Below are 18346 nucleotides of genomic sequence, written 5' to 3'. Positions count from 1 at the left end.
TATATTTTTATACTTTATTCTTGTAATGAATAAATGGAAACTAGTCCAAATTCTTCAGATCAGTAGCTTTATTGTTTACCATTGATTTCGTAGACTTCATAATACACTTCAACATCAGCAATTTGAAAATCAATTTAAAAAAACTAACTCCACGTAAAATGGTGAGTCATGAAATAAAGAAAAAGCACCTCAATCGCTCAACAACCAGTCCATTTACAGTCACTCAGAATTGAACAGATTAATCTTTTAAAAAAAAAACAACATAAAATGAAGACGTTAACAGATACTTTTCCTCTGTAAACCTTGTGATGGCTAATTTCCACTATGACTTATCTATCTGTTCTTATTGTCTGACCACTCAGTGTTTTGGCCCTTTCTGTATTAACAAAGTGAATCAATGTCAGACATGGTCAGTAGGGGTCCTCTCAGGTTGAGTAATATTAGGTGTGTGTCTTAATCAAGGGCGTGATACTGTCAACTTAGATGGGGGGCTGAATGGGGATCAGTGATCAACAATTCAATGGTTGATCAGTGAATGATCACTGTTGTCCAGATGTCCTAGTGATGAGCTCCTCCGATCCCACCATGTGCTCAAGGCCTCTATAAGTCGTACACAACCAACACTCTGGGTCCTTCCTCCTTCAGACCGCATTGCATTCTGTGTGACGATTGAACCGTCTCTGCGCAGAGAATAAATACTTTAAAGACAAACTTCTTTCCTCGATGTTTCTTAATTCCAGTATCGTAGGACTCACTCGGTACTATTGATTATTTTTTTCCACCACAAAAATCAGCTCAGAATTTAACAGATTGATCTTTTAAAAAAAACAACATAAAATGAAGACGCCGTTAACAAATACTTTTCCTCTGTAAACCTGTTGAGTTTAATAAAGTAATTAAATGGGATGTACGGTAGCATCATGGTTCATAAATTGCCTTACAAGGTAGAAGAAGTACATAAGACATAAATTATTATTACGTTTAAAAGACTGAGATGACAGTATCCCTTTGGATACCAAAACTGTTAACCGTTACTTTGCTTGGCCAGCTGTTCCTTTAAGATGACATAACGTTACTGTATTTGGAATGAATAAAAATCCCAAATGACGAGTAAATAAACTATAATTCTAAAGTATAAAACATGATCAGAACCACAATCGAGTCCAAAGTAAACGGAAACCCCGTGTTTTATAAAGTTCACCATTTTTCAGGCACAGAAATAAATTTGGCATGAAGTCAAGTCACTGCATTTATGAACTGTATGTTTAAAAGTAGCTATATTACAAATGATACACTTTTCATAATCGCTGACTCAACTGAATTGTATAAATGACTGAAGCTAAATAAAGTCATGTTATATGCTCACAATGGAATCAAAGCGACGAGGTAGACAAACATTTGAAAATGGCCACAAAAAATAACTCCTACGTTCCATTCTGTGTGGACGGGATCTGTGGTTAGCCTGCCACAATAATTACCATATTGACTTCTCGTACGATATATGGACATGACCTCGTTCATTTTTATGTTATCGTCATTTTTCCAAAGAAATGAGTTCCTGTGAAAGGCCTGTCTGCAGTTTGCAACTACTAGTGTGAGTATTTCTCATTAATTAGACTGAGCAACAAATGTGGATGAATAAGTGAATGATTGTGTCCCTGAGTAAAGAATGTTTCTCGTGGTCTGTTGTGGGGAAAAAATCCCTCAGCTGGTTTTTGCCACAGAGATTCAAAATACCACACAAAGCACTTGTGGTATTACTGCATCATATGCATTTTACATCCCCTTGGCCAATGTGCAGCATAACAATGCTTCCATTATCTAGGAATGTTTTCACAGGCCCCGAGGCCTCTGAATCAGGAGAGGACTGATCTGGTCCTTCACCCTGGAGCCCCAAAAACTGGGTTAAAACAGTCAGTTGCCTTGTCGAACGAATGGGAACTATGTGGTGCAGTTATCCACACATTCTTGAGCCCGCTCGAACACTTGGTAGACATTGACCAAAGGGAACATAGTGAGGGCTCCGATAAGGGAGCCGGCCTGGATAGAGATGCCGCCCCACAGCAGGGCGGCGTGACCCGCCTCGTGCAGCAGAGTCCCAATCGCCACCTTGAGATAGGAGTAGAGTCCCGTGAAAATGATTCCAGAGGTGACCTGTAGGGGGCACAAGCAGGTAGCTGAAATCAGTGGTGGACACGGTGGACAGGGCTAAAGAAACAGACGAGGCTTTAGCTTCTGTGTTTTAAGGATGTGATATGACGAACATCAACTGTGCCTTCCAATACCCGTACTAGCATACTGTTAAGTATGCCGGCAAAAGATTTACTGTGTCCCAATACATAGTACATTCAAATTTAGAAATATGTATTTCCACTCACCACTAAGGCCATGCCAGCGGAGGTTCCCAAAAGTGGAGGGCAAGGGCTGAGTGCTGCTAAGGCCATGAGATATGCAGCAAATACTCCTCCTGCTAAAGACAAGAGGCCCAGACCAGCAGAGGACCTGGAGGACAACAACAGAGCCCATTAAAAAACATGTCTTACACAATCTAAAAAGTAATGCATGTGTTCAACTTCTCTTATATTTTCTCACCTCAGGATAACAAACATAGCGAAGAAGCAGGCCAGGGGGTTGGCTATGTTGCCAAGGACCACGGAGAGGTGAAAGGTAATGGGTCCATAAGGCAAACAGGAGAAACTCTGCACGGACGGCAGGACCCCGTTGGTGAGGGCGTTGGAGACGGTGAGCAGGGACAGCAGGTAAATGTTCCGCCGTGTCCAAAATGTCTGCGGCTGTTCCTCCACCCGCACCTGATCCTCAGACACCGGCGCCCCCCCGGTGTGCAGCGGGTGCGTTTCCTCTCCGTTTTTTGCCGCTGCATTGTCAGCCTCCTGTTGCGGTGCATTGTCCCGCAACCTCGTCTGCCTTTGCATCAAAGCCTGGAAGCTCAGAGCCGAGATCGACAGCATGACACACAGGAACCAGAAGAAGTTCTGCGCAGGAAAGTTCTCCTTCAAATACTGCGGATGCACAGTGCCGTTCACAGTTTTGCACTCCAGCTTGCTAACGCCTTGCCCTAAAGCCACAATGCAAGGGAACAAGGCGCTGAAGCCCTGACCGATGAAGAAAGTACGAATATACTGAGGGGGGTAGCTAAACATGTAGGGCAGGAAGGTGACGTTGGAGGTACAGCAGACCAATGACATCACAAAGGTGAAGAGCAGGAACGGCAGTGACCTTTCCGCTCCGGCTATCGTGACGGTGTGCGACCAGAAGATGGCCAGAAGAGCGGACGCCACGACTGCCAGCACCTGGATGCAGTGGATGACCAGGCGCTCGTTTAAATGCCCCGGAGCGCAGTGGTGTGTGATGGTCACTGCTATTGGACCGATGTTCCCAAACGCTATCAGCAGTGAGATATAGGCAGGCAGGTTCCACCCTAAAACAAGGAAAGACAATGATCTGTATCGGTTAAAAAACATATTCACTATAGTTTATACATCTTAAAATTAAACAATTATGACTGTTTTTTGTATATGCAACTTGTATCAGAAACGGTAACAAACTTATTTTAAATTACCTATCCAGCATTTTTAGTTCATTTTTAGGCTTCTACTTCTCTTGTTGGAGTGATACTTCATAAAGTTTGGATTTATTTCAATAACAACGCATCTACAACAACATTTAAATAAAGGAATTTGCTTGCAAGACATGTAACAGCTCTCGGAACCCATTGTGTCTTTATTGTTAAATAAATCATTGGATTAATTATTCTTATAAATGGATTGACCTGTAAGCAGTATTTTAAATGTGTAGCTGGTGGAGGTGCTGTTATTAGTTAATATAACGTTAATCTGACCATAACAATAATACATGTTTTAAACTGAAAACATGCTTTGTAACAACTACAGCTGCCAAATAGATGTAGTGGAATAATACGTTTAATGTTCCCCTCTGAAATGTACTGAAAAAACATGAAGTAACGCCATTATTAAGTACGTTTAAACTGACCTAACCGACAGAAACACCTGCTTGAGTTGAGCACTCGAATGATTTTATTCCATCACTGAAAAGAGGTAACGTGTTGTTCTGGTTCCTATTTGTATTAATAGATACTATTAACGTTATAGCCGTAACTGCCATGTCTTTTACATATTTACATGTAACGTTAGTATTTCGCAATCCTGATATTAGAAACGATAATAGTAATACAGTCACAATAGTGACGTTACACCTGCAGTAAGTACACCTACAGCTAACGTTAGCTAGAATTCGCGTTCACGCTACAAGCTTGCGTTCACGTCGCAGGGTTTCACCTCACGTTAAATGAAGACACCACCAAATATTGAACAATAAACAAAGGGTCAAAATGAGGTGACTATGTTATAACAAATGATTTAAACTAATAGGCCAAATCCAGATAAGATGAACGTTTGTTATCTCTCGGAGCGGACTACTGACCTTCGGGCAGCACGTTGACTATCACCGGGAGCTCTACCCATAGACTGTTGACGGAAACCCAGGAGCCCATGGCGAACAGAGCCACCAGCCCGTGGGTCACCGCTGCACTGCTCCACCAGCTACCGGACATGGTGAAGCTTACTCCGGCCAAAATAACGAACACAATGCTGATAACAAGTTTGTGTTAAACAATGAGTGCGTTCTTCCCATTCATGCTGCCCTGACTTGAAGAATAGTGGACACTTGCGCAAAGTTCCCGCCCCTTCTGTTGCCTTCGCTTACCCCTCGTAAATTCCTACGTCATAGTTGACATTGTTTGCCTATTCACTCTGACAGACGTAAATTGTGCTCCAATTGAGTGAGAAACTAGTGATGTTACATTATATTCTCGCCTTTAATTCAAACATTTGCCTCTTACTTGCGCGTACATCGATTCCTATTCCATGGACTATCCATTTTTGTGTAAAAAAAAAAATCAGTCCCTAAACTTAACTGTGACTGGTATATGTGACTAACTATCACGCCCGGGTTATTACTCCATCAGTTTTCCGAGGAACGTGAAGGCACCATCGTTACAGAAACCCCTCATGAGCTGTGACAAGTGATGTGGGCGGGGTCTCCGAGATAACTCATAAAAAGCATTTTCTTTCCCCTAAAAAAGGTTACACTTGCGACTTTTATTTGACAGTTCGTTGCTGGATATGATTCATGCACCGAGTAGCTGTAAATATGTTCATATTTTCTGTGGTGACATGTATCAAAGCTGTCTTCTGCTTCAAAAGCAAGTGCATAAGCAATTCCAATATTGAATCAAATGGCTGTTAATTTTAACGTGCAGGGACTCTAAGACTCATAGCGGGCTTGGTTTATTTAATAAATACACTAATCAAGGCCTTAACATTTGGCACAGTGTCAATAAACCCCTCTTTCTTTAGTGCCGCCCTATTTCCTTGAGTTCCTCAGTGTCACCTCTTCTATTAACTCGTTGACATTGCATGCGATCCCACCACAAATACCCATTGAATCTGAGGAACAGAAGAGTTATTATTTGACTTACATCAACCAAAACCCTGACAGATGCTGGAAAATTAACTTGAGCTGAGTTGATTTTGAAAGACTGAACTCTTGTCCCAATAACTAGACATTAGCTTATCACACAGGTTGACAGAGTAAACATCAACAAAATACACACAAAGATGTTTATTCTGTCAGTGGTTCATACATCTTTTAAGTCAGGAGTGATTATTGACTGACCTTGAATAAAATTATAAGGCTCCTTCTCAGCAACAAAAAAAGTTAATAAAAAGCCGTGTTTCAATACAGCACCATGCAAATTATACGGCAATATCAAAAGTATAAGAGCCACAAAATCAGACTTCATAATTTCAACTATTGGCATTGACAATACAGTGTGTAACACACACGGCAGCTGAATCTGATATCTAGAGTATAATACACATCATTTGTGTGAAAAGATTGAGGTCATTGTGTGTATTTTTGATTACTTTGCAACTGTAAAAATCATATGAGGAAATCAGGCCATATTTCCCTTCCCTCAATATCACACTTTCTTTTTTAGATGCAATGAAAGCCCTCATGTGCCGCTGTTTTCACTCAAACCAGCTGCAGCATCGGGCGCGTCTTGGAGCACACGCTTTATTTTCGTCCTTCTAGGCGCCCAAACGAGAGAGTACCCAGGTTTGACTCGGGGAAGTGAGAGCTTCAGCTTCATCCCCATTTGTGTGGAGTTGTTGAAGACGCCATACAAGTTCCGGTCCGTGTTGTTCAGAACCATCTTCTGGTACAAGATCTCACAACGGACTGCTTCCCGCTTTTCAGCTCGGGGTTTCCCATCAAAGCGCAGCATCATTTTGTCCACATCTGGTTGTGACTTGCACGGCCCCCCGTTTCTGCTCACCGTGGCTATTATGTAGTCCCTATCCATGTTCTCCTCGCGCACTTCGGGTACCTTTGGTGCCTTTTCTTTTTTAACACTTGGACCTTTCTTCATCTGCGGACTGAGAGCGTCTTTCTGGCCAATTTGGGTATTATTTTTCTTCCACCGACCGGAAGCTTCATCGGAGCTGCCATCAGATGAACCAGATCGGCCATCATCTCCCTGAGAACTTTCCAAGCTCTTGCGCGGGGAGCGCTTGGAGGACTTTGGGGCGCTTGGTTTGTTTTCCTTCTTGCAAGGGTACGTCTGGTTGGAGGGATACTCCGCCATCAAGACGGAGAATGTGCAACTCACCATTTGTAGACTCAGATCTGGTGATGGGACTTTAGAAAATGTTCCTCCTGGCAGGAAATCCTTGAGGTGTTCCTCAGTGATGGCAGCAATCACCTTTACCAACCTCTTCAAGCAAGATCGGATTAAGTCCCTGTTCGTGTGCCACTGGCCACAGAAATGAAACACTCCATCAAAGGTTTTCTCCTGCAACGGGAACTGCAGAAAAACATTCGTGGTCCCTTCAGGTTCCAGCAGTGTTGAAGGATCTTTGGACCAATCGAGGAATTTTTGATAGAGACAGAGCATGTACTGGCTGTAGAGCGAGTACTCGCCTCCGCTTTTCAGGAGCTGCCAGTAAGGGCCGAGGATTTTGCAGTAAACGATGGCCAGAACACACACAAGGCTTTGTATCATACAGTCGTTGGCATCAGCAGCAACACACTCCAAAATAATATTCGGGCACTCGTCGTTAAACATCGACAGCAAATCGGAGAAGAAGAGAGCCATCTCTCTGTGATGGTGGATGAGACCCGCCGCAGCTTGGAAGTAGTTTGTGAATCGGTTTGACTGATTTACTGCCAGTCTGGAGGGGTTTTTCTTCTCCTCACAGAAGGCTACCCAGTGTTTCCTGTAGTTCTGCGTGCCGGGGATGCTGGTGCTCAAGACATCACAAGCCATGTGGATGTAGCGCGAAGTGGCACTTTCGGACAAATTCACAAAGTTCTTGAATTTCGGAAGCTTGTCGCGGCCGAGTTTCTCTCCCGTCGACAGAATGATCTCTTTTTCAAAGCCCATGATCTGCTCCTCCACGGCGTCGTGCATTTTGACGAGGAAATTGGCGTTGTAGTTTAAAAACACCACAGGGTAAACGAGTGACATGTCCCCACAGAGCGCGTCCAGTTTTTTCTCAAACTCGGCCATGGCCGGATGCTCCTTGCATGTCAGAGCATACTGATTTTTGAGGAGATCCAAGCAAACTTGCCTGCACGCTTCATTCTTCTCACCATACATACTTGACAGCTTTTGGACAGACACCATGGCAATGTCGAGCAGGTTCAGCGACTCTTGTGTTTCATCCGAGGTGTCTTCTCCACTGCTGGATTCATCAAAGTCCTCATCGCTTTCATCGCACGCAGAGACATCATCTTGCAGTGTCATTTTCCTCACACCTTCTCTGTTCATCTCGGACTCTTCGTCTTGCATGATCTCATAGCTCTCGTATTCCTCCTTAATTGTAACTTTTTCATATTGTATGACGTCCTCTCTTTTCATACGTTTCTTCACAATATATCGTGTTGCCCTTTTCCGCACAAGTTCAAATGGGCTCTGAAGCAGATTTTCCATCGCCGTGTTCCTCCTGTGACTCCTTGTCTCATAATTGCGGTAATGCAGTTTTAACTTTTTTATCTTGGCCCTTAGGACTTTATATGCCTTTTGAATATCCCCATTCTTACAGAAGTCAGAGTTGAAGTTTCTAAGCCAAGTGACTAAAACAACTGGTGCGAGTTTCTCCCTGGTAACAAAGTTGCTCAACTCGAAAATCAATCCATTTGTGACTTCGATTGACTGCGCTCGCTCTGAAAAATCCCTAATTTCCAAAAGATGTTGCCGTTCAACTCCTATGCTGTCACATATCGGGCCGACAAAGTTAAAGTTGGCGTCTGATCCCAGAAAGGTCAGCCTCGCATCACTTCCCAGACTCAACGTCGTTGCGATGCCTCTTTCAATCAAACGACGAAAGTCAGCCGATTGATGACTGGGGAAGATTTTCGTGAGCCAATATACAATGGCCATCCACGGAAAATTATTGTCCTCTCTCATAAGTCCTACTTGAATCAAAAGTCTGTTCTTGCATGGCGCCTTTTCCAGCTCGAGTCCTTCTCCCGATTGAGGACCAATGAAGTCTGCAACAAGCTTCCAATAGTACTCGTCTCCTGAAAAACAGAAAAGTTGGAAAGTGAGCAGAAAAGTAGTGCATGGAGAAGGTTGCTAAAACATTGTGTAATTGTACTCTGTTAAATGTATTTATTTAGGCTTTCGGAAAAATAACAATGTAACCACTCAAGATGCAAAGTTTTCTGTTAGTATTGGGATTATAAAATACAATAATGCTAAAACAAAGTAAAGTATTACATGTGTTATATAGAGAATTAGGTCATATAGCATCGTTACTAAATGGCCATTTTACTTACTCAGATTAGCTTCAGTTACAGCTGCTTTACCACAAAGCGAGAAATCCTGTCTCTCCTCCATTGTGTGCTATTTTAAAAGAGAAACACAAAGACAGAAGTTGCACTCATCAGCATGCAGAAGTATAACAATTTAAAGAAGAAAGGGGGTGTGTGTACAGAAACACAACTGTCCTCTATGTGTAATCTACCTAAAGCCTGATTGAAACTTACATGTGTGAAATTTAATAGTTCAATTGAGATTTGTGTTTTTGATGTCCACCATCCCTTTGTTTCCCATGTATTACAGTTAAAGATAGGTCGTTTTTCATTACGTTTGTCACAGCTTTAGGTCCATTCACTCTCATTCAACCTCAAAAAGCAGAGAAAATAAACAAATCTGGAAACCAATACCAACAGTAGGAGGACAATAATGCTGTTAAGCACAAGTGCGTCCCAGCACTAGCAACAAGTAACAAGCAAGTAACGATTACTTGTGTTTTTCAGTCAGTGTTTCATATAGTGTGTGAGCTGCTGAATGGCAAAGAGATGAAAGAGAACAGGATCAAGAGTCATACTTTCAGTGTTGTCCTGTTGATAAAACCCTTCAGAAAAAATGCCTCCCCTCAGCATCAGTGTGCACAATGACACCACAGTGAAGCAACTATTCTCCTTCCCTGAAAAAGAAAATAAATTGTGAATGTGTTTCGTCATTCCAGTTAACATCAATGTTGCTAAATTGTATTTAAAGAGGTTAGTAGTTGAGGTGGTGCTGTTGAACGGTATTGTGTTGTAGTGGGAGGTGTAAATTAAATTTGGTCTACCTTCATTGATATACAGAGGAGGGTCAAAGTACTAACTAACGCCTCTCATCGTAACAGACCACAGTTCAACAGCACCGTGAACTACAGCTTCCGAAATCAACAGCATGTTTAATCGACACCTGTCCCAAAGAGTTTCATCATAACTCCTATAAGCACTATAACCGTCATGAGGGTTTACTGCAGGGCCGTTGTATTAGACTGCATTGTTTATTGAAAGGTATACACTGGAAATGAGTGTACATGTGGCTTATTCTGCGTACATGTGGGTTAAGTTGTGCCTCCCACAACCCCTGGATATTCGTTATTAGCTGTACTCGTGCGAGAATAATACTTTTATTTCTTTCCCATAAAAGGCAGATTTAAACAACAGCCCAATACAATCGGTGTGGTTTACTGGCGCTAACAATATTCAGAACGTTACAGAATACAAGCATTGAGGCTACATCTGCAGATCAGTGCTAATGTTGCATTAGTTACCTCTGCATGCTAATGTTAGCCTTTTTTGTAAGCAACTTGCTAGTGTTAGTACCAACTTTGCCTGTATGATATACAGCGTACTAAACTACAATACTCCGTGAATAATACCAGAGCAGAAGCACAGTGTTGCATGCTGTAGCATTTGCAAATTATTTCAAATGTACGAGCAGTAAAAGTGGCATTTAAAATCGTAAGTTCTTACCCAGAGACTACACCGTCGTGAAACTCATCTTCGTTCCTGATCTGGTCAACACAGCGTGGTGAAGTCAATACGGAACAGTGAGCCGGTCAGTGATTGGATAGTTTTATAGAAGGTGGGCTGTTGTCGAGATTTCCACCAATCACAGAGGGGATGTGAAATGCATTGTGGGTCTACTACTGAGACTTGGAGGCTGCAAGCCGCCTAGCAGCAGGTAATGCAAAAATAACAACAGAATACTATTTTTATTTTCAGAAAATATACTTTTAATTGTGTTTGTTGTTGAAGTGGCAACAGCTGCTATGCCATTGTTGTGCTACGTTTCGTTAAGCTGCATGGCGACTCGGTAACTAACTAGCCAGCGGTAATTGTACCAGTATCGTTAGCTTAGTTGACATTAACAACCTATTTGATTCCTTTAGCTAACTGCTAGTTAACACATCCGGGTTGCCAGACATTCATGCTATGATGTGTATATGTTTAGTTTGTATTTAACGCCTCAGAAAACGTTGTATTATCATGTGTTATTAACTAGCTACATCTTGAATGGATGTGACTGTTTGGTCTTCCGTTTACAAACAATCGGGGATGCGCACGCAGGTTTGAAACAGAAAACACATCAGAAAACGATGAAGTCAGTGTGTAGAAGACGTAAACTTGTCTTCGTCTTCCATTATCAAAATCGTTTTTAATACGCTGAACGTTGGTAGACAACAAAAACATTAACCACGGAGTCCTACCGTATCCTAGACTACAAATGGTCAGCACAGGGTTACACACCATACATATGGGTAGATTGAACAACACTCCCCACTGTGTATCATTATATTTGCACTTTTATAGTTTCACTAACGCAAAGTAATGCAATAAGATCAGAACCATGAAATAACATAAAATAGAAAAAACTTAGTTTAAATAAATACCTCAAAAAAGTAAACCAGAAATTCCTTTTTTTGCCTGCAAAATATGGAAATATGCTAGATAACATTCTTGGAGATACAGACTGATCTCATTCTTATTCTATTTTCAGATGCCGATATGTCACCTGTCCGTCAATGTCAGATTTTCTTTGAATGAAGCTCTGGATAAAGACTTAATTAGCAGCACATGATGGACTCCACAGAAGCAGAGGCTTCAACCCACAGTGAGAGAAGAGAAGACACCGCGCCAAGCACATCAAATACCTCAGGCCAAGGACAAGCTGGACCAACAAAGCCAAAGAAGGCGTCGTTGAAGAGGACCAATGGTAAGCCTACAGATGCAAAAGCCAAGAAGCATAAAAAGGCCAGAGTCTCCAGGCCTGCCCAGCCTGGCTACACTGTCCATCAAGGGGAAGACATGCTTCTTGTCATATCGAGTTCTACTTCTCAGTACGATGGTCCAGCCTGGACCCTCCCAAAGAAGGGAAGCAAAAAGAAGAAGCTCACTAAAGGAAAAGTGAAAGCTAAACAGATTAAGAAGAAGAAGAAGAAGAGGAAGACAGTCCATGCTATGGCTAAACCGGCAAATATGCCAGTTCCCAAGGAAAAGGAGAGTGACTTGTTTGTGCCACAGAAAGCAACAGACCACAGATGGGGTCAAAGTCTTCCTGAGGAGGTGCTAATCAGTATTTTTCAGATGGTGGTCGTCCAAGATGGTGCTGTACCATTTCTCTGCAGGTAATAAACACATATTTGATCTGATGATTACTGAATACTAACAAATACAAGCTTTAGATTGTGACCTGATTAAGATACAGGGCATGAGAATGGTAGATCCTTCTTTTTAATGATATCGTCTGTCGACTTTATATTTTGATGATCATAGCGTGTTATAAAGCTTTACAAAATTATGTACAAATGAATGATTCCAAAATAGTATTTAAACTATAGCCTAAAATACATGGGAAGAGATTTTAATGCGTAACACATTTCATTGCATTGAACATCTATTTCATTATTTCATGTCTGATTCTGTCTACATAAACAAGATCATGATTAGAACTGCAGATCATTGTTGTTGTCATAGTTGTTTAAACTGCTCATTGTTTTATTCATTAATCATTTGGTCCATAAAATGTCAGAACATAGTTTAAAAAAGAGCCCAATGTGACACCTTAAACTTCTCTAACCATCAGTCCACGCCCAAATGTGTTCAGTTTAATAAAATAGAAGACCAGGAGAACCAGCAAACATTCAGATTTCATTATAGTTATTAATGTTATTTTATAAGTATCATTATGTAGTTTTCAACAGTATCTTCCAGCTGCAGTATATCACTTGTCATGCCCCTGCGGGCAGAGCCATTATGTTTTTTGGGTTGTTCGTCCAAACTTCCTTAAGTCTGTACGTCCGTCCGCTTGTCTTAGGGACGCCTGGAGGGAATTTCCTTCAAATCTGGCACAAACGTGCCCCTGAACTCAAGGAGGAACTGATTAGAATTTGGTGGCCAAAGGTCACTGTGTCCTCTCAAAAAAACGTTTTTGGCAATAATTCAATTTCACACAAATAGGATACAGTGATGACAATTTGGACACTCGTGGATGTAAAACTGCAACTTGACTGGTTGGCAGAGGCATACATGGTAGTTGTAGTTTCCTCTGTGTTTGTGGTGTAGGGCGGGGAGAGTTTGCCGTCTGTGGAACGCTGCTGCCTCCAGCCCGGTCCTGTGGCGTAAAGTGACTGTAGGTCACTGCTGGATTGCTCCAGCGAAATCTCAGCTACCTAAAACTGAGAAGAAGATTAAGGACACTTTTAACTGGCTGGCACAGAACAGGTCTGTATTGTTAGTTTGATGTGAGCCGCGATGTAGTGTGTGCGGGTCTACCCATCTTATATTTTTGATATCTTGAAAAGGAAAGTATAAAGTGCACTTCTTGCTCTCTAGGTTCTCTCAGCTACGAGACTTCTCTCTCTGTCACTGGTCAAAGAATGTTACTACCTATGCAGTAGAGGTAAGCCGTCAAAACTAAATATCTGTCCTTTTCAATCTACTATTTCATAAGCTTCTGAAAAGAATGGCTATTTTGACTATCATGTTTCTGTTCGATTTTATCCAAAAGTACTTGCTGCTTCCATCTTCTCAAATGTGAGGATTTGATTTTGTTCTTTGTCATACACGACAACAAAGCCAAAGAATATTTTTCTTGTTTGACAATTTTAATACAACACCTTGGCCTCAGGGAAGTTATATCTGACATTTTAAATACAAGACAATGAATCAAGAAAATAACAATAATATATAATCTGTTGATGAATCAATCATGAAAGTAATTGTTAATTGAGTCCTAATATGATCGATTTAATGAACTTTGTTCTGAAATAAGAGATTCTACATTCGATAAGAAATGGGTCAATGTTGAAGTTAAGAGTCTAAAGGTTTATATTTATATATATGTACAAAATATTGCCTGATAAATTATATGTTGCCGTTTTTTTAACACGTTTGTATTTTTTTTTTTCCATATGTTTTTTTCTGCTTATGTTGTGATCACATTTAGGTTGTGGCGCAGTTCTGCCCTCACCTTCGCTCCCTCAAGCTCTCCTACTGTACCGGCCTGACAGCAGCAGCCTTCCACACACTGGCTCTACACAGCCGGTCTCTGCAAAGCATGAATCTCCAATATTCAGAGGTACATCAAGTACCAGCTCAGTAGTTGTTTTAGTTTCAAGGTAGCAAAGACCAGGTATTACATATTGATATGTAAATGTGTAAAAAAAACAGGAGTATGAAAACTGTCCAGTTTGGACCGGCTGCTGATCGTTTGTCGATGACTACAGTCCACGTCTCCGAGGCAGGTCCCATGAGAGCAGTTCATCCTCTTTTGTATGGGCGCCCTGTCTACGCAGGACAATACATGATCCAACAGTTACAGTACAGGAATGGTTATAAATGGAATAGTTATTGTTCAATTTGATACACCAGTCACAGTCAGCAATTCCCAGCAGGTGTTCATTCACCACCTGTTTGGGTACATATTGAATTGATAATTTGTAGAAAATTAGTTTTTGTTGTAGTTTCAGGTTGAGGGACTCCTGGAGTACCTCGAAAATCATGGGAGCCAGATCAAGCAAATGTTGTTCACTCATGGACTAAAGAACGACAGACTTCTAACTGCAATCACCGTAAGCTCCACATCCCTTTTCTCTCCTAACTTTATGCTTTTATATGTATGTATCACACATAGCCCGAGCTACGGGGGACAAATAAACATTGTACACTCATTATATGGTATTTGTCTTTTCAGAGGGGGAACTGTCCTGATTTGGAGTTGCTGGAGGTCAACACTAAGCTCGACAGTAAAGATTGTGAACTTCCCGTTTGCATCCAGGCACTACAGATGGCCTGCCCTAAACTCAAGGTAAACAAATCATCTCATTTTTCAGTTTCCTACACCAATGGGATCAATATGATCATTGTGACTATACTTAAATGTGACTCTGAGTTGCGATGGTAATAAAGTGACCATTATAAATAGTACATTTTGCAGCTCTTGTATACATATGAAGGAAAATGCTTTTATAGCTGAAACAATTAACTTAAAAATTAATCAGCAGTTATTTTGATATCTGATTAATCGTTCCAGTCATTTTTAAAGCACAAATCCCAAACTTTAGCTGATACCAAGTTTTCAATACCGGCAGATACGAATAATTGTTAATTGCAGCTTTAATTTCTGTCTAGTGATACATTTAGCACGTTCCATTTCACGTGTCAGTGAATGAATCAGTTTACTGTTTGTGTGGACCATGTTTACCTGTTCTAACTTCCCATCAGACCTTCCGGATGCTGAATGTCAGACCTCTACATAAGACGATGCGTAATGGCGCCGACTCAACACTAGGCTTCCCGTTGCTGGAGGAGCTGTGTATCGCAACCACCTCTTTTTCCTACATGACAGACAAAGACTTGTTGGACATCCTCTTTGGCTCCACCAGGCTGCGGGTGTTGGACCTGCGAGGCTGTTCTCGAATCACACCCTCCGGTCTCACAACACTACCCTGTCTTGGTAGGCCTAACTCGTGCAATCTATACTCTCACTTTTGTCAATTCGGAGACGTTAAGTTACTTAAGTATGATTTATAATGGGACCTAATTTTGGGCTCATACTCAAAAACTTAGTGTGGTCTTTTCATATTTTAATTTTGGGTGTAGAAATAAGTACTTTTGCTCTGCTCTTCTTTATACTTTATACATTTCAGCTCTTGTTAAAAAAAAAAAAAAAAGTTGTATCAAAAACCCATTTATGAATCGATACTACCTTCTTTATTTGTTTGCTGTTTGGCAGGGCTTGAGTGTCTGTTCTGGGGACAGTATTTCAGCAGCAATGTTGCGTTGCCATCACCTAAGAAGGGGCTTCACATGGTGACCCAGAAATGGAGTCGAACACTGCAACAGCTTGACATCGCAAACCAGCTCTTCTCCGGGGAGGACTTGGAGATGGCGATGAGTCACCTTGCCCACGCCACAGAGGCAGATACCCTGCACTCACTAAACCTGAGTGGCACCAGGATCACACCACCTGCCCTCAGGTACGTCATGTATAGTTTCCCCTCTTAACTCTCCCAGTCCAAATAAACTATGAAACAGCACTTTAAGAGACAATCTGCAGTATGAATAGAAATCAAGCATTGACGTTTGTAAATCCTGAGAACTGAAGGTTTAGCATTGTCATTATCTTTGTGAAGGATTTCTCAAGGAAAAAATAACGATCTCTGTTCTTTATTTTTGCAGGCCAGTCATCGGCCAAATGAGTGCTCTTAGCTACCTCAACATTTCATCCTGCCGTTATCTTCCAAGAGGACTGAAGAGAATTTACCGTGGCCAAGAGGACATTCGCCAGCTGCTGGACAAATTGAAGTAGTCGTCATATTCATTTAGTTCCAGAAATGGATCCAGGCTTAGGTGAATGCCGTAAAGCAGAGGTCCCCAACCTTTTTTGCGCCACGGACCGGTTTGATGTAAAACGATATTTTCACGGACCGGCCTTCAAGGTGTGGCGGATAAACACGCTGAAATAAAATGATACTATCGGCATGAAAACAAATATAAAATGCATACAAAATACAACTCACAATAACGCTGAATCAGTGGGAGCCCTGAGCTTGTTTCTCAGCAACGGGACGGTCCCATCTGGGGTAATTGGAGACAATGACACCCGAAGTCTGTTCCTTATGTCCAGTCTACTTCCTAATATTGTTTTGATTGCTGTCACTGCAGAACATCCTGCTTCACAAAGAGGATGTGTGAAATGGAAGCAGGGGTTTCAGTGCTTTAGTGGCGATCTCCGGATATTCAGCCTTGATTTTAATCCAAACACCAGCAGAGTTGTTGTCTCAAACATACTTTTAAGGCCACCGTCATTTACAATCTCCAGCAGCTGATTTTCCTCTGTCGCCACATATTCTGCAGAGCGGGCTTGGCGTGTCAGAATTACTCCTGATATTTAATCAGACTCTTGATATTGTCTGTTAAATGAAGCTTTCTTTTTCTTGGAAGTTGTAGGCTCTTCTTCTGTCTCCTTAGTGGGCCTTTCCCCCTTTGCAAAGAAGCTCTCCAAAAGTTATTTACTCATTTTCGCTAGTTTGCGGCTTAATTTTTGAGGTAATGTGTCACGTGACCGAGACGAGCGTCTTGACATGTGTCAAGAGCCACAGGCGGATGAAATTGGGGGAGAATCCGTCATTTTTCAAAATAAAACTTCTTTGATACTCTGATAATCAATAAAACGGAAATAATATAATATTTATTCTTTCTGTGCGGCCCGTTACCAAATGACCCACGGCCCGGTACCGGCCCGTGGCCCGGTGGTTGGGGACCGCTGCCTTAAAACACACCTCTTTGTGGATTATGTGGTTCAAGTAATGATGGATGATGGATTGTTGTAAGATATTTTACACACTGGTGTTTTTGTAAATGTTGATTTATATGTATACCGTACCAATAAAGCCCTCCTTACTGTTCAAGAAAGCAAGGGTGTGGAGTCCACTGCTGTGTCACTCAGATAGTATGAGTTAAGAGCACTGTCTACTCTACATGTAGCTTAGGGGGTGACATTGACATGTTTGATTTGAATACATTTATATGAATCACCCTAACTGTTAATCTACAGGGACATTCAGTTGTTTATACCTAGGATTCCTAGATTTGTTTTTTACTCTTTTTCTTACATACATTTTACACCAAGTTACAATATTACCAGACAAAAGTTTGTCAAGACATATTTGAATTAAAAATGAGTGTTCAACATGTCATTATGAAGTTTGTTGTATACTGTCTTTCCAATAGAGAGTGCTGTACACTCAAGGTAAATGTGCAGATTGACAGAATGGGGTCATTCTTGCTGCATTCAAGCTGTTGTTGAGGACATTGTTTCAAATTTTTCCAACAGAGACATTTTTCCCACTCTTACACATTACAAATGGTTGAATTTGATTTGCTTTATTGTTGTTGAACAGGAAGTTTTATGGGTGCTTTTAGGGCTCTTAAACGTTGTCCAATCCACATGAAGACTCTTCAACCAGGAAATTATTTACACTATGTGTTGTACTGAACTAATACACAAATCAAGTTCCAAAAATATCAAAATGTTCTTACAAAATTGTTGAAAGAAAGTCAAGACAGGACAAGACATGGTGGTCATATCTCACTTGTTTATTGAGCCACACAATGTAATAGTTGAAGCAGGACCGGTTTTAGAAGAACACAAAAAAGCAACAGATGCATGGCTTGCTTCCAGGTGAGATCAACACAAAGTATACTTGGGAAGCACAATATTTCAGTAGAAACAGCTTTTGCCTAAATGCTGTAAAACATAACTAAATCCAGATTATATAGGCCAGGTAATAATATGCTCAGCTGAATCCCATCTTGTTACACTGATAATGCAGGAAAAACACGAGTAAATGATTGTAGAAAGCTTTACTTTCCTTCACCTGTGCAAGGGGAGTAAACTGAGGCCTGTGATGGGATCTGTGATACACCTCTCAACCAGCTGAAGATAGGTGAG

At 41.3% G+C, this 18346-nt stretch overlaps 3 protein-coding genes across 6 annotated transcripts; 1 reads left to right on the top strand and 2 right to left on the bottom strand.

Annotated features, from left to right (window-relative positions):
• Nucleotides 1-79: 79 nt before the first annotated feature.
• On the bottom strand, nt 80-4606 carry slc52a2 (solute carrier family 52 member 2). Its single transcript, XM_031874809.1, has 4 exons — nt 4462-4606; nt 2593-3439; nt 2379-2502; nt 80-2154 (listed from the first exon to the last, which is right to left on the bottom strand). The coding sequence occupies exons 1-4, from the start codon at nt 4589-4591 to the stop codon at nt 1942-1944; spliced, it is 1314 nt and encodes a 437-aa protein (XP_031730669.1). The 5' UTR covers nt 4592-4606; the 3' UTR covers nt 80-1941.
• A 1437-nt stretch (nt 4607-6043) lies between these two features.
• On the bottom strand, nt 6044-16381 carry LOC116398479 (uncharacterized). 3 transcript variants are annotated; one of them, XM_031874805.1, is made up of 3 exons: nt 9438-16381; nt 8884-8950; nt 6044-8625 (listed from the first exon to the last, which is right to left on the bottom strand). In XM_031874805.1, exons 2-3 carry the CDS (start codon nt 8942-8944, stop codon nt 6056-6058), a joined length of 2631 nt encoding a protein of 876 aa, XP_031730665.1. In that variant the 5' UTR covers nt 8945-8950; nt 9438-16381; the 3' UTR covers nt 6044-6055. The 3 variants fall into 3 exon arrangements, with proteins under 3 accessions (XP_031730665.1, XP_031730666.1, XP_031730663.1); XM_031874806.1 differs by having other exon boundaries at nt 8884-9536; nt 10363-16381; XM_031874803.1 differs by having other exon boundaries at nt 8884-16381.
• Nucleotides 10519-16382, top strand: fbxl6 (F-box and leucine-rich repeat protein 6). 2 transcript variants are annotated; one of them, XM_031874807.1, is made up of 10 exons: nt 10519-10573; nt 11390-12017; nt 12955-13113; nt 13225-13291; nt 13838-13969; nt 14355-14462; nt 14585-14698; nt 15115-15346; nt 15626-15869; nt 16072-16382. In XM_031874807.1, the coding sequence occupies exons 2-10, from the start codon at nt 11467-11469 to the stop codon at nt 16199-16201; spliced, it is 1737 nt and encodes a 578-aa protein (XP_031730667.1). In that variant the 5' UTR covers nt 10519-10573; nt 11390-11466; the 3' UTR covers nt 16202-16382. The 2 variants fall into 2 exon arrangements, with proteins under 2 accessions (XP_031730667.1, XP_031730668.1); XM_031874808.1 differs by lacking the exon at nt 10519-10573 and having other exon boundaries at nt 10974-12017.
• The last annotated feature ends 1964 nt before the right edge of the window (nt 16383-18346 follow it).

This window comes from Anarrhichthys ocellatus, unplaced genomic scaffold (assembly GCF_004355925.1).
Source record: "Anarrhichthys ocellatus isolate YVR2014 unplaced genomic scaffold, GSC_Weel_1.0 scaffold84, whole genome shotgun sequence".
NCBI classification, from domain to species: domain Eukaryota; kingdom Metazoa; phylum Chordata; class Actinopteri; order Perciformes; family Anarhichadidae; genus Anarrhichthys; species Anarrhichthys ocellatus.
Note: the sequence above shows the minus strand (reverse complement) of the source record. Positions and strands in the feature narration are given on the sequence as shown.